This window comes from Dipodomys ordii, unplaced genomic scaffold, assembly GCF_000151885.1.
Source record: "Dipodomys ordii isolate 6190 unplaced genomic scaffold, Dord_2.0 Scaffold3, whole genome shotgun sequence".
NCBI classification, from domain to species: domain Eukaryota; kingdom Metazoa; phylum Chordata; class Mammalia; order Rodentia; family Heteromyidae; genus Dipodomys; species Dipodomys ordii.
Window position 1 is genome coordinate 36,848,550 of NW_012267219.1, and position 14,300 is coordinate 36,862,849.

Below are 14,300 nucleotides of genomic sequence, written 5' to 3' on the forward strand. Positions count from 1 at the left end.
TCCCAGCACCACAGTAATACTACTAGTAATAATCATAATCATAGTAAAGTAATTTGAACTATTACACAGGAGTCAAACAGTGGAGATTTTCAACTGCTGATAACCTCACACGTAGGGAAAAGGAATTTTCTCTAACTGCCATAAGAAAACACTATTTTTCCTAGTTCATTGCCATTGAACACTGGTTTTCCAGTTCTAAATTGTGTAGATTGTGGTTAAAAATCCTAATTGTACTTTTTTCCTTCTCCCAAGGGGGGACAAAAAACCCAGAAGAAGTAAAAACTACTTATCAACAAAATCTCCTACAGCTTAGAGTAAATTTAAGAGCACATAAGTATTGGGGGTAGGGTTGGTAGGTTTTGTTTTATTCTGTTTTCATTCTTGAAGTTTCATTTCTAATTTTACCTTTCCAAGTAGGATTTAGCATTTTCCATCAAGGTAATTTTTCTCATTTGTTATACACTGTCAGTTCCTTAAGGCAGTTTAGGTTTTAGATTCTTGCCAGAAAAAAAAATCCCTGGCAAGAATCAGCCAAGCAACCTGTGCTGAACAGCCAACAGGTAGACCTGTTAGCTCATCAACCACTTTTTGTCTTCTTTTTCTTGAAACTACATTTTACATATACCCTCTTATTCAGTCAGGCCTGTGTTTTGTAGTCAGAGAGTTTGAATTCTTCTGATTTGGGTACTGAACTAGAAGATCGTGAAATTGCTGCCAACTTAAAGCTGAGGGGGTATTGACAGGACCAGGCCCAGGGCAGTCGCTTCTCTTCAGTCTTGGTGGCTCAGGAGGGTGGGCAAGCAGCCTGACAGCACCATTGTGTGCCAGGCCAGTGCTTTTCTTCGAGGAGAGTCACTTTTGAGCTGATTGTCTAGCAGAATAACTGTTGGAAATTGCTTTTGTTACTGTGGATAGAGACCAGGGGAAGGTTTTAGAATAGTGGAAATAGAGATAACAGCAGGGAGATTCCAATTAAATACTGTATTCTTCCTTTCTGCCTGTTTGCTTTCCGGGCATGAAATCTTCTCTCCCCCAGGTGTTTGTGGTTTGATCGTCCCCCAGGAAGACATGCCATTTTGTGATTCTGGCATCTGTCCGGACATCATAATGAACCCACACGGCTTCCCATCGAGAATGACGGTCAGTTACCTTGGGGCTTTTCAGAGACACTGCTTTGAAGGAGAAAAGCGGGCAGTTTAGTGACAGTGAGCGCAGGCAGTAGGAACTACCTTTGACAGCTTTCTCCCCGCCCCTCATTCTGGACCACTGTCCTCTGCAGAGGCAGTGGCCTAGAGCTGCACTCAGTCTCCTGAGTAGTGTGTGCCCTTTGGCACAGAGAACCCCATGGGTGGAACCTATACCATCTCCCTCCCATTGGGTACCCTCTGTCATTCTGGCCCCGCCTCAGACCAGCTGTGCGGCCTTGGGCAAGCTGCTTAACTTCCATACTTCAGTTTCTTCATCCAGTCACTGAGAAAATAATCCTAAAATTAGAGCACATGTATCAGGCTACTTCATCAGAACCTGTTACACAGCAAGAGATAATAAATATTGCTGCTGTTAAGTTTATCACTACTATTCAGTCATGGTAGCTGAGAAATGAGCAAAGAGAATGTCTGTACCACCTACCACCGTGAGGGACTCATTGAATCGTTCCCATCCCTCAGGTGGGAAAGCTGATCGAGCTGTTAGCCGGCAAGGCAGGAGTGTTAGACGGCAGGTTCCACTATGGCACTGCGTTCGGAGGAAGCAAAGTGAAGGACGTGTGCGAGGACCTCGTTCGCCATGGCTATAACTACCTGGGGAAGGACTACGTCACATCAGGCATCACAGGGTGAGTGCCGAGGAGCATTCTAAAGAAAAGAATGGTTAGCCAGTGGCTCACGCCTATAATCCTAGCTACTCGGGAGGCTGAGATCTGAGGATCACAGTTCAAAGGCAGCCTGGGCAGGAAAGTCCGTGAGACCCTAATCTCCAATAAACCACTAAAAAACTAGAAGTGATGCTGTGGCTCCAGCACTTGCCTTGAGCTGAAGAGCGCAGGGACAGCGTCCAAGCCCAGAGTTCAAGAAAAGAATGGTTTGGTTAAGAGGTAAGAGCCTTGTAGATGTGTGAAGCTCGAAGGTGCCAGCTTTCCCGGCTCTCCTTTAAGCCCTAAGAAGTAAACCAGTGCTGTTTTAAGAGTTCTGATCCAGAAAAATCTGGATTTAGAGAACTGATCAATTGAGAAAGGCTAGTTGTGTTGACAAGACTACAGTTTAAAATTTTGGGAAGATTTGATTTCACAGATACCTATTATGGAATGCTCATTGGACATAACACAAATGGTTTCCTTAAGGGTTGAATTTCCTTTGCTTCTCAGTGGCCACGCCTACCTTGACTACCTAATCTAAGGTAGTTTTAATAGCAGTCTGGTTACTTGGCAGTGCTGGTTCAAACCTAGGGTCTCATGAATGGTAGGGGTGTTTTACCACTGATCTATATCCCAGCCCAGTGACTACTTCATTCACAGCTACCACCTAGCCAGGTGCCGGTGGCTCATGCCTGTAATCCTAGCTACTTGGGAGGCTGAGATCTGAGGATTGGGGCTTGAAGCCAGCCTTGGCAGGAAAGTCCATGAGACTCTATCTCCAATTAATCACAGAAAAGGCCAGAAGTGGTGCTGTGGCTCAAGTAGTAGAGTGCTAGCCTTGAACAAAAGGAGCCTAGGGACAGCACCCAGGCCCAGAGTTCAAGCTCCAGGATTGGCAAACACACACACAAAACTATAACCTAGCACTTTCCACTTCTGGCTCCATTGTTATCAATAGCACTTATCGCTATTAAATATACCATAATAATCCCTCATAATCCAGTTTTCCCTCTTCTGAGCTAACAGGGCTGCTGTGCTGTGTTTACTATTCTATTCCACTGTGTATCATAGGGCCTATTGCTCAGCAGGTGCTCCAGAAATGCTTGTAGAGTGACGAAACCTAGGCAAATCAGTCCAAGTACTATAAAGACAAGGGAGGGGTTAGAAGAGCCCTCTAAGGAGCTGGGTAGTTGAGACACGAGGAGAGTAAGTTTAACACTTTACCACTTAAGTTCCAGCGACTAGAAGAGGCCAGCTCTGCCACCCTTCTCGGCAGCGGCAGCCATCCTGGGCGGGGTGAGATTGGTGAAGGGAAAGAGCCAAGTCAAACAGGCAGTGGAGGGGGGTCTCCACGGCCTGCAGTGACCCTGCAGTGGTGGAAACGATGAGCTTTCGTGATGTGGCTCACACATTAAGCCTTAAAACCTCCAATCAGTTGCTCAATTTAAGACATACTGTAGACTGTGTACAGGATTCATGTGAGCCCTGGTATTCACGCTGCTCTTCCGTGTTGCGTGCCTCTTGCGCACAGTGAGACTGGGCTGGCAGCGCATAGTGGTGTCAGAGAACACTGTTGATATTCTCCACCATGAAACAATGCGGTTGTTGATCAGAAAGTATGTAAAACCACGGGGTTCCATTGGTGGAGCTTCCTGAAGATTACTGTTCCAAGAGGTTAGCATGGGTTGTATCCTGCTGCCATGACGACTGTAGAGTGTCTAGCCAACCAGACCATAATATGTGTGGCTGACTGTAGTGTGTCTTGTCCACACTGCCTCTCGCTGCAGCCCAGGCCCAGAATTCCCCCTTCTTTGGCACACTTTGAGAAGCATGGTCCATCCTTTGAACCTTTGTCCATCCTTGGACATAGCGAGGAGCGGGCACTGCTGCGGCTTTCCTCAGGATGATGGGAAAGCATTAAGTAACAGTTCAATGCCATGTTACTGATTTACTAGAGTCATTCATTCAGTTGAACTAGAAAGACCCTTGGACTGACCACCCTATTGTACAACCAAGAAACAGGGTAGGAAGTAGCTGTGCAGCAGGCTGGAGCAAGATGAGGGGGTCTCATTCCCCCAGCATGCCCCGCCACTCTGCTCTCCATGGGAAGAGCTTGGTGACTGTGGAAGCCTTCAGTGAAGCTGACATGTACAACAGGGGCCAGTGGGCATCCTTTGCTCTTCTTCTACTTGACATCATGCAGTCACTCCAAGTGAGCTTGTTCCCAGGCAAACCAGGGTAGCAGGAGGAGCAGCGCTGGATCCAGGTTCATGCTGCACTGCCCCCCAGTTCTTGAGGAGCCTGTCCGATTCCTTTACCTTCTATAATAGGCTACAGTGCTCCCAGCCTGGGTTATTGTGGGGCTTAAGTCATACTGGAATGTGGTCCTTCTTTGAGAAAGGACATTCTAAGGCCTTTAAAAAGCGTTTGTTGCCTGGCTGTAGCCTAGAGGAAAAGGATTTTTCTTACAAAGTACTTCTGTAGTCATTGTCTTTAACACACCTTTTATTGAGCACTAGTATAACAAGCAGAGGTAGGATCAGTGACAAAGGAGACAAAGGGCTAATTTTTACAGAGCTTATTTGTGGGGACGACAGGCACTAACCAGAGAAACTTAGCATGTGCAATAGCAAAAGGTGTAAGCGCCCTGAAGGGCCAGGTGGAGGCAGTATGGAGGCAATGGTAGGGAGGAGGACTTATTTAAGAAAAATCAGCTGCTTTCAGGGAACAATTGTCTGAGGAATACATGCTTGGTAGAACATTCTAGGCCAAAAAAAGAAAGTTGATGTATAAAGGCCCTGAGGTTGGGTAAGACTCACTACATTTGAGCAATGAAAAAGCCAGTGTTGCTGGAAGATTAGCCAAGTAGGAATAAGAAATGTAAAGAGGACAGGAACTAGATTATGTGTATTATGACCATGATAAAATGTTGGCAATATGAATTCTGACTGTGAAAAACCATTGGGATTTTAAAACAGAACATGAGATGTTGTGAATAGCATTTTAGAAAGAATCACTGACTTATTACAGAAGAACAGAATGTCTAAGGATGGGAGCAGCAGCAAAAAGATCCAATTATAAGATTATTTGTGGTGATCTAGATAAATGATCTAAATCGCCTATATACAGTTACATTTGTGAAGTTTTTATCTCCTTGTGAAACTGTTATCTATCTGGTACTTTTGCATACACTACACATTGGAAATTCTTCTGACCCAGTGAACAAGTAGGGTCCTGCTATCTAGTATGCTCTCATGTCTCTTGTTTGCCCGAGCTCGCTTGGCCCCCTAACTGACTTTTCTTTCAGTGAACCCTTAGAAGCATACATCTACTTTGGTCCTGTGTACTACCAGAAGCTGAAACACATGGTGCTGGATAAAATGCATGCCCGGGCCCGAGGACCACGAGCCGTCCTTACCAGGTAAGAGGATGCAGTCAGACCTCCCGCACTGCCCAGGTGTTGGCAGTGGTGCCTGTGCAACCAGACCAGTCAGAACAGCACAGTCCACACAACTACATGCGAGATGCATAGACAGAACAGACCCAACAATGTTTGTTTTCCTGAGATGTCAAAGTTTGGGCATTCCAAAAAAAAAGCCACTATTTGACTAACATGAATAAAACACCTGCCAGGTGAGAATCCTGTAGTGTGTATTTACATGAATGTATATACATACATGCATGCATATGTACATACATACATAATGTGGAATATTTCACAGCCATAAAGGAAGATGAAATCATGTCATATGCAAGAAAATAGATGGAGGACATCAAATTAAGCAAGACAAGTTTAGCTCAAAAAAGAAGACAGTTGTAAGCTTTCACTCATGTGGAAGCTAGACCTAAAAGACATACACGGTCATAAACATGTATATATGTATGTGTGCATGTATACATAATTAGATAAATGGATAAACACAGCTTGAATCTAAGAGACTGCTAAGGAAGAGAAGGGCATCGAAAAAGAAAGAGTGAATAATTTTGAATATACTGCAACTACTATATGAAGATAGCATAAAGAGCCTCAGTGAAAGCTGTTGATCAGTAGGGCCTGGGGCAGGGCACTGGGGAGAGAAACAGACTCTGTGGGAGGGGTCTGATTGGGAGGGGCTTAGGCTATGAAAGAGGATGAACTGGGGAAAATAGACCTATGAAACTAGAACAATGAAAGCTGTTAAAAAGTGTTTGGGGGAGAGAAAATGATACACAGGGGTGAGATTGATTGGAATATCTGATAAATGTGTGGAAACTAATGCAGGCTGAGAAAGAATTGAAAAAAATAGTTTTCTTAAGCTTAGCATATGTGTATTCATATATAAATATGTTTTAATACGTTAAATAATATATTCTGTTTATATTTTATAATTGTAGATATTTAATATATTAAATAATATGTTGGTTCTGTTTATATTTTATAACACATATTTATTTATAAGTATACTTATTGATATTATTGGTTGTATTATGCAATAGATTTGTATTTTGTGTAAATATATCAGTATATTAGTATAGATTAAGCTTAGTACACACACAGACACAGAGTCCTGGAGCCCTGGCAGGAATTACTTGGAGCCAGGTTGCTACTATAGTCTGTTCTGCTTCATTTACTTGCTTTTAAATAACAGAATACTGAGACATCTCCAGAAGATACTCAAAGACATTATTTCCTGATATCAATGATTGTGACAGTAATACTAATGGTGTTTTCTGGTTCTTTGTGAATATATTCATACTTCCTGTCTGTAATACTATAGTTGTGTCATTTCATTTAAGAACACTTCCAGTGTTCTTTTTCTCTATCAAAGCTCTTTGACCCAGGTGTTCCCAGCAAGGAGAGGGGCAGCAAGCTCAGGGTTACTGACTATGAGTGCTTTGGCTTCAGCTGAGCCCTGTGTCTGTGCTTAGCCTCTCTGTTCAACATAATAATAACAACATTTGTCTAATAACTTGTTTCAAAGGCAACCCACCGAGGGGCGATCTCGTGATGGTGGCTTGCGTCTGGGAGAAATGGAACGTGACTGTTTAATCGGCTATGGAGCTAGTATGCTTTTGTTGGAGAGACTGATGATTTCAAGTGATGCCTTTGAAGTTGATGTCTGTGGACAGTGTGGACTTCTGGGATATTCTGGCTGGTAAGTCAACATGGTCTCTTAGGCCACATCATGCTATATCACTAATAAGTCACAGCTGCAGGACTTCCCCTAGCCCCCTGGTCACAGTCCCATGGTGTCCATATGATCACTGATGTCCTGTCCCCATCCATGCATCCCTGTGGTCAAGAATCTTTAAGTTCATGCTTGTTTTGTCTGTGTGATGCTCTGTGTTCTATACTACTGGAGTTTAAGTTCCCAAGAAGTACAGACTTCATCTCCTTTTTAGTATCTCAATCTTGTAAGAATCCTAGCAGATAACATTGCTAAATGTTAGAATTATAGCCTTTTAAAGAAACTCTTGGGGAAAAAATAAACTTGAAAAACTCATTTGTGGCTTTTGACTCAGAACCAAATACTGCCCCACATCCTACAGGAAATGGTGGAGAGCTAGGACCATGACCTGATGCTCTGATCTCTTGTCTGCACTGCACTCTGCTGTGGCAAGCTGCTTCACACTCGGACTACTTAGTCCATGGGAACCGTGGTTGTCTTAGTCATCATGGAGCCATCAGTGAATATCTGCCAAGTGCTAGGCACTATCTGGACCCCAGTACAGTGGTACACAAGACAGATAAAGGGCCACTCCCACAGCACTTTCTCCTAGATCATTCTGGTTGCATGCTGTTTCCTCAGCCCCTGATTCTCCAGCCTGGAGTCTGGATGATGCTTCATAAAGAAGTAGTTGCCAAGCTGGGCACCAGTGACTCACACCTTTAATCTTACTCAAGGCTGAGATCTGAGGATCACAGTTCAGAGCCAGCTTGGGCAAACAAATCCACAAGTTTCTTACCTCCAATTAATGAGAGTAGAGATGTGGAGTGAGCACCAGCTGTCAGCAAAAAGCTGAGTGAGAATATGAGGTCCTGAGTTCAAGCCCAGAACTAGTTTTTTGGGGTTTTTTTCTAAGTCATTGCTAAATGATCCCCTGCTATTGTAGGCTTGCCAATAAGTAGGTTACATAGAGAGTAGTTTATTATTTCTATAGTGAGCTTGGCATACAAAAGCCAATCATGCTCTTCTCTATTTGTGTAATTACCTTTCCTAGCTGTAATGGCTCTACCTAAGCTCTACTTAACGATAGCCATGATCTAGAGCCCTGAAATCCCTCAGCAGACAAGAGAGCCAGTGATTCCCAGTTCCTACTCATTTTTTTATCAGAGGCAAAGTCTCACAAGGTCTAAGGTACTATGGGGAAGGGTGACAGCCACATCTCTGCGGTGTCCCTCTCACCTGCCCTGCCCAGAGCCTCTTTTTTGTGGAGAGGCCTTACCCTGAGGACATTATGAGCCATCATTGGTAGGGTTGAAGAGTGCATGGGCTACCTTCTTCCCACTGAGTCCTCCAGGGCCTCCTTCCGGACAGTTGAACCTCTGCCATCCTAAGCTGCCAGTTTCTTAGTTGGATAAAGCAAATCAGCAATCAGAACAAGCATTTCCTTAGAACACAGTCTATCCTTGCTAACTAAAGGACAAATCCTTTTAGCTCATTGTTTTATGATTCTGGTGCAGAAGAGTTGATGAGTCCCATCTATAAAGAAATGGTTTCATTTTAGAAGCCAAGAGAAGAGGTAGCCACTTGCAGTTTGTTCTTTTCATAAGCTTGCAGAGATGGGCGACATTCTTCTGAGAAAAAGCCTGCCTCTTTCTTATATCAATGAGATGGGGGTTTGTTTCAGTCCTGAGATGTCCATTCATCTTTTGAAATGCATATTGAGCTTGCTTTTCATAGTCTGAGCAGTGTAACTAGAAAAAAAAAGTAAAGGAAGAAAAGAAATAGTATAATAGGAAGATGTCTGGGACCTACTTCCATGCTTCAATCATCAAATTTGGCACCAGGAATTTTAAGTAATTTTCTTTGAAAATATGATGCAGAAAAGTTATTTCATTAAAAATAGAGGCTATGAAACTTCCAAAACAGTTTTATTATCTTTTTCCCCTTCCATTGAAAGGAAACCGTAAACCAGATTCACTTGCACCCTTTGGACCCCTCTCCTCCCCCCACCCCCACCCCTGCATTCGCAGGTACAGATATAAGCGGGAAGGTGTATATATCAGCAGTATTTTGTTCAATCCCTGGCTCTTCTGCTTGGACTCTGTCTCACATATTGGTCATCTGATGGCAAGGTCTGATTCTGTATATATCCTATGTGCAGACCTTTAAAAGTGACTTGATCAGGTTATACATTTGGAGGATCTTTACTGCAATTAGACAGACCATAATGTTTTCTGTCTGATTTTGAGTGGCTTGCTTGTACCCTGTTACCAGCAGAGAAACATCCTGATCCATTCTGTAGTCAGGCTGCTTGCTCGCGTGCTGTGTTCTGGCCGCTGCCGCATAATGATGCTGTCATTTTTCCCATCATTACCTGATGGCGTGTGAGGCAGAGTGGGAGGAGAGCGAGCACAGGCCTTCCACGCAGGATGGACACCGTCCTATAATGATCCGCACAATGGAGGCTGACTAATTAGAGCAGTGCAGAACCTGGGAGCTGGCCTCCATGGGAGATTCGCACATTAGCAAGGCATTGCTATGGGGAGGTTTACAGTAAGACTGTTGTTCCTTGGAGGACACAAAGGGCAGAAGTCACAAAAGAGAACTCCTATTAAGATAATTAGCTCAGAGAGGACATTTCACTGGACAGTTATTTCTCATGTGTGGCCACAGCCGCCTCCTTGTGCAGCCTTTGTCCTAAAACATTAGTTTACTGCATATTGGGGTCAAGTTTCTTCCTTAGGATGTGTCTCATACATTGCATATCTGTTGAAATATAAGGTGTCTATGCTACATATACATATGCACCTGTCTATACAAGTGTGTGTATATATATGTATATGCATTATATGAGTACATAAATGTATATATACACGCATACATAGTTACTTATGTACTTGACCTTAATGTAGAGATCAACAATGCATGCACACATTTCTTAGCTTTCACAAGGATAACTTTGCTGTACATATAGTAGCTTCAATACTAAGAAATAGCCAAGTCTGAAGAGCTTGATTGGATTCTACTCTCCTGTTCAAAAGTCTTGTCTTTTCCATCAGACTTTATGTATCTCAGGGACAAAATCGGAATTGCAATTCTAGAGCATCTTGATCAGAATCATCAAGTACAGAGCGATTGAGCCAGTTGAAAACTTTTTCAACAACAAAGAAGTCTAACTCCCAGTAAATCTCTGATAGTTCTTATCTCTAGAGCTATTTGAAAACAGTATATAAGCAAATGTTTTTGCATTTTAAAGAGAAAGATCTAGAAATCTGATAGTAGTTACTGATTTAAGTTGCATGCTTTTGAAACCGGAGAGTGAGCTTTGTCCTGTTTTTTATGTTGCCTCTTGTATTTTCTGGTCACGTGTGTGTTTACCAATGTCCGTGAACCCTTAGGAATAGAAAATGAATCCTATGAAGGGAGGGCCTGGCAGAGCAGGTCCTCCGCCCAGGCCTCCCTCTGAGTCGCTGTCCTGCTGACGGTGCTGACTTGGCTTTCAGGTGCCACTACTGCAAGTCGTCCTGCCACGTGTCTTCCCTCCGCATCCCCTATGCCTGCAAGCTGCTCTTCCAAGAACTGCAGTCCATGAACATTATCCCCAGGCTCAAACTGTCCAAGTACAACGAGTGAGCGAAGCAGAGCCGGCAGCTACTGAAAAGACAGCCAGGCCAGTCTGACACCGAGCAAAGCGCAGAGCCTGGGAACTCTCTCCCTCCTCCCCCGTGAACAACTCAAGGGGTTATCTTCTTTCCCCAAAGCAAAACCAACAAAACTGATAGAGAAACATTTTGTGTTCAGAAGACTGACTATTCGACCTTGATCAGTGAGCCTCGAGCCTTGGGAGCCATGTTAACACCATGGACTACAGTGAGGTCTGACACACAAGGGAATGAGGGACATATCCTATCCTATTTGTGTTCTGATAGGCTGAAACTTACTCATGAGAAAGACCTTGGTCTTGAAGAAGGTTTAAGTCCTCCAGTGACCACAGCCCCAGGTTCTCATGAGACTTGGGGGTGTGAAGACTTTTACTTAAATTGTTAGGTGTGGGTTTTGTTGGGACACCTTATCCTGAGCAGCCTGGAGTCTCTAAGAAGTCAATTTGGTGGCCATGAAGTGAGTGAGGTATTCTTATCTGGTACTGTATCCAGAACTGTTTTCCCAACAGTTAAACCTTACCTTTACACACCTCAACTTCATGGTGAAATATAAGTATATTCCTACCTAGTTAAACAAGAATGCTGTCGGCTACTACAACTGTGTTGAGCCATACTGAGAGATAATATTTATTAAATATCTAAACAGAAAGCTGTGGATGCTTTGTCATTTTCTGTCTTCTGACCTTCCTTTCAAGATGTCAGCTGACCGTCCTCCTTTTTAACTTGACATTCTTCCTTACCCATTTCTACTTTGTTCTTAACTGCCCTGCTCTAAAGCCAGATAAATATTTGTACTAAGGATTGTCAGAGCAGCTTTGGGTAACGGTCAAGGGCTACATTCCCAGCATCTCTTCACACCAACAAGAGTCAAAATAAGGCTAAGGATCTGTGTTTAACCAAGTTAAACATCCACAGGACATTTGCACAACCTTTAGTCACCTCAAGCTAACATGTATTGGACTTGAGGACTCAGCCTCATCTCATTTCTTTCACAGTGAAGGTGTAGAAGTCAGAGAGACTTCACTAAAGACCTGCAAGGGAGGGGGAGGGCAGTCCTTAAACAGACTTCACTCGAGGCTGCATAGGACTTTGAACACCTACCTCACCATGCCAATTATTACGAATCTAGCTTTAGAGTTGTCAAAATCGATGGCACAGGAAGATTGTGTCCTCAATTGTATAGGTGTTGTACTGTGCTTTGTGGCTTGCAAGGGAACGGCCGTTGCCAACTCTGCTGACGGTGCAGTGGCTCCGCAGTGCGCTGGGTGTGGCACAAGGACACCATCATTGTCATTCAGTACTGTGCACTGGACTGGGGGTAAGAAGAGAGCAAGACCGGAGCTCTACCACGGGAGATGCTAAGATGTAGGCTTGCCACAGAGGCCATCCTGGGCTCTGAGATTCAGGAGCATCGGAGACCACTGACAACCTGCACTCAGATTCTGGAAGCATTTCTCATGTCTGATGAGTTATCACAGCTAAGGAACTGAGGCAGTCAGGAACAAGGAGCTTCACTGGTAAGGGACCAGCCAGTGGGACTTGGTGATCTGGCTTCTGACAGAGGAGGATTTGTTTATAATTCTATTTTTCAATCACTCAACGTGGCATTTAATCCTAGCTACTCAGGAGGCTGAGATCTGAGGATCACGGTTCAAAGCCAGCCTGGGCAGGAAAGTCTGTGAGATTTTTATCTCCAATTAACCACCAGAAAACCTTAGTGGCGCTGTGATTCAAGTAGAAGAGTGCTAGCATTGAGCTGAAGAGCTCAGGGACAGTACCCAGGCCCAGAGTTCAAGCCCCATGACTGACCAAAAAATTAAAAAATTAAAAAAAAAAATCAAATACAACCGACTAGTTATATTTTTCCTTTTTCTTTTTTATTACTTTATTTTTTCTAGTTCTGAGGATAGAACCCAGGGCTTTGTGCATGTAGGCAGTCCGTATTCAGTTCTATGTTTTTTTATAAGTAAACAAAATGAGAAATGGTTATTTGTTTGTTTGTTTGCCAGTCATGGTTCTACCACTTGAGCCACAGAGCCACTTCCGGCCTTTTCTGCTTATGTGGTGCTGAGGAATCAAACCCAGGGCCTCATGCATGCAAGGCAAACACTCTACCACCGAGCCACCTTCCCAGCCCAGGAAATGAGTTTTTAAGAAAATCCATTCCAGACCATTCTGATCTCCTTGAGGCAATGCATCTTAGGAAATACCGTGTCATAAGACTCGGAAAGTGTGGTATCCACATTGAGACATCTGGTGAAATCCTCTGAGGTTGGTACATTTAAAAACTAGCAGATACAACATTTGGATAGCTGTGTGTATGTGTGCATTACCTATCTTTTGGGCAGTAGTAGGGTTTAAACTCAGGGCCTCGCTCTTGCTCAGTGGCACTCTACCACTTGAATCCCACCTTCAGCCTTAGTTTTTCTAGCTGTTATCAAGATAACAACAAGATGATAACTACAAGATGTAGTCTAGTAGACTTTTCAACCTAAACTGGCCTCAATTGCAGTCCTCCAACTCTCAGAATCCTGGGTTGTTAGCATTGTAGTAATATGCCATGGGGTCCAGTGTTTTCTGAGAAGTACTTTGATAGAAAGAGGTCAAAGGGGCCAGTTTGTAACCCACTGGCAGAATGCCTTTCTACCATACCTGAGGCCCAAGGTTCTATCCCCAGCATCACACACACAGTAAGTTAGTTTTTCTATTTTTGGCAGTATTGGAAAATTTTATACAGTAGATTCCATGTTAGCAATGATGAGGAGCATTTTATAGGCCACCCAAAAAGCACTTCTTAACCAACCTTTTGACAGTATGGAAGTGATATCAGCTGAGGCTAAAACCTGCTGAGAGACTGTGAGCAGCATGTCCTCTGGCAGAATCCAAGCCGGGAAGAGCACACCAAGGGTTCAGAGGTCTAAGTCCCAGACACGAAGGAAGCTCCCTGAGGTGAGCTCGCCTCCACCTTTCCATGGCTTGTTAGCTCAGCCTGCTGTGGCAGAATACCACAGGCAGGACGGCTCAAATGACTGAAAGGTATTTCTTTGCAGCTGCGGCCCAAGTCCAAGATGGCGGCCTGGATAGGTTAGTGTCAGGTGAGGGCACTCTTCCTGGCTGTTGTGGGACATGTTGCTGCACCTCCTCACAGTTCCATTCATTGGTGTGTGCCCAACAGAGGTGCGTATGCTAGTGATGTGTGATTAGTCAGTACATACAAAGTGTTCTGGCAGCATTATTTGTAATAGCCCCTCATTGTAAGTAACTACCTTGCTAATTAAGTATAGAACAAACTCTGATGTTAGTACAGTGGGACACTCTAGCAATGAACATTGAATTTCTGTAGCCTAATATAGTGAATAAATTCACAATTATATGCCATAGGAAGACATGCTATATTAGTTCCTTGTAAGTTGTTAGACAGTATGTACCTATAAGAAGTCCCACTACGCTCTCTATGCAAGTGGGGTAGGGTAGTGATGGCTGAGAGGGTCTCTAGAATATTGGTAAGAATTCTATAAGTTGAGTCTTGATGACCTAATTTTGTTCATTTTATGAAAATTCACTAAGCGATATACATAGATATTTTCACTTTTCTGAATGTCTATTCTTAAAAAAAAAAAATCTACCAGATGCCCAGGT

At 43.6% G+C, this 14,300-nt stretch overlaps 1 protein-coding gene across 1 annotated transcript in view; it reads left to right on the top strand.

Moving 5' to 3' along the window:
- Nucleotides 1–10,976, top strand: part of Polr3b (polymerase (RNA) III (DNA directed) polypeptide B) — a 91,721-nt gene extending 80,745 nt beyond the window's left edge. The window contains exons 24-28 of the mRNA XM_013022600.1: nucleotides 1,037–1,140; nucleotides 1,668–1,834; nucleotides 5,160–5,273; nucleotides 6,814–6,987; nucleotides 10,503–10,976. Coding sequence (XP_012878054.1) covers nucleotides 1,037–1,140; nucleotides 1,668–1,834; nucleotides 5,160–5,273; nucleotides 6,814–6,987; nucleotides 10,503–10,632 — 689 coding nt within the window. The 3' untranslated portion in view covers nucleotides 10,633–10,976. The remainder of the gene's footprint in view (nucleotides 1–1,036; nucleotides 1,141–1,667; nucleotides 1,835–5,159; nucleotides 5,274–6,813; nucleotides 6,988–10,502) is intronic.
- The last annotated feature ends 3,324 nt before the right edge of the window (nucleotides 10,977–14,300 follow it).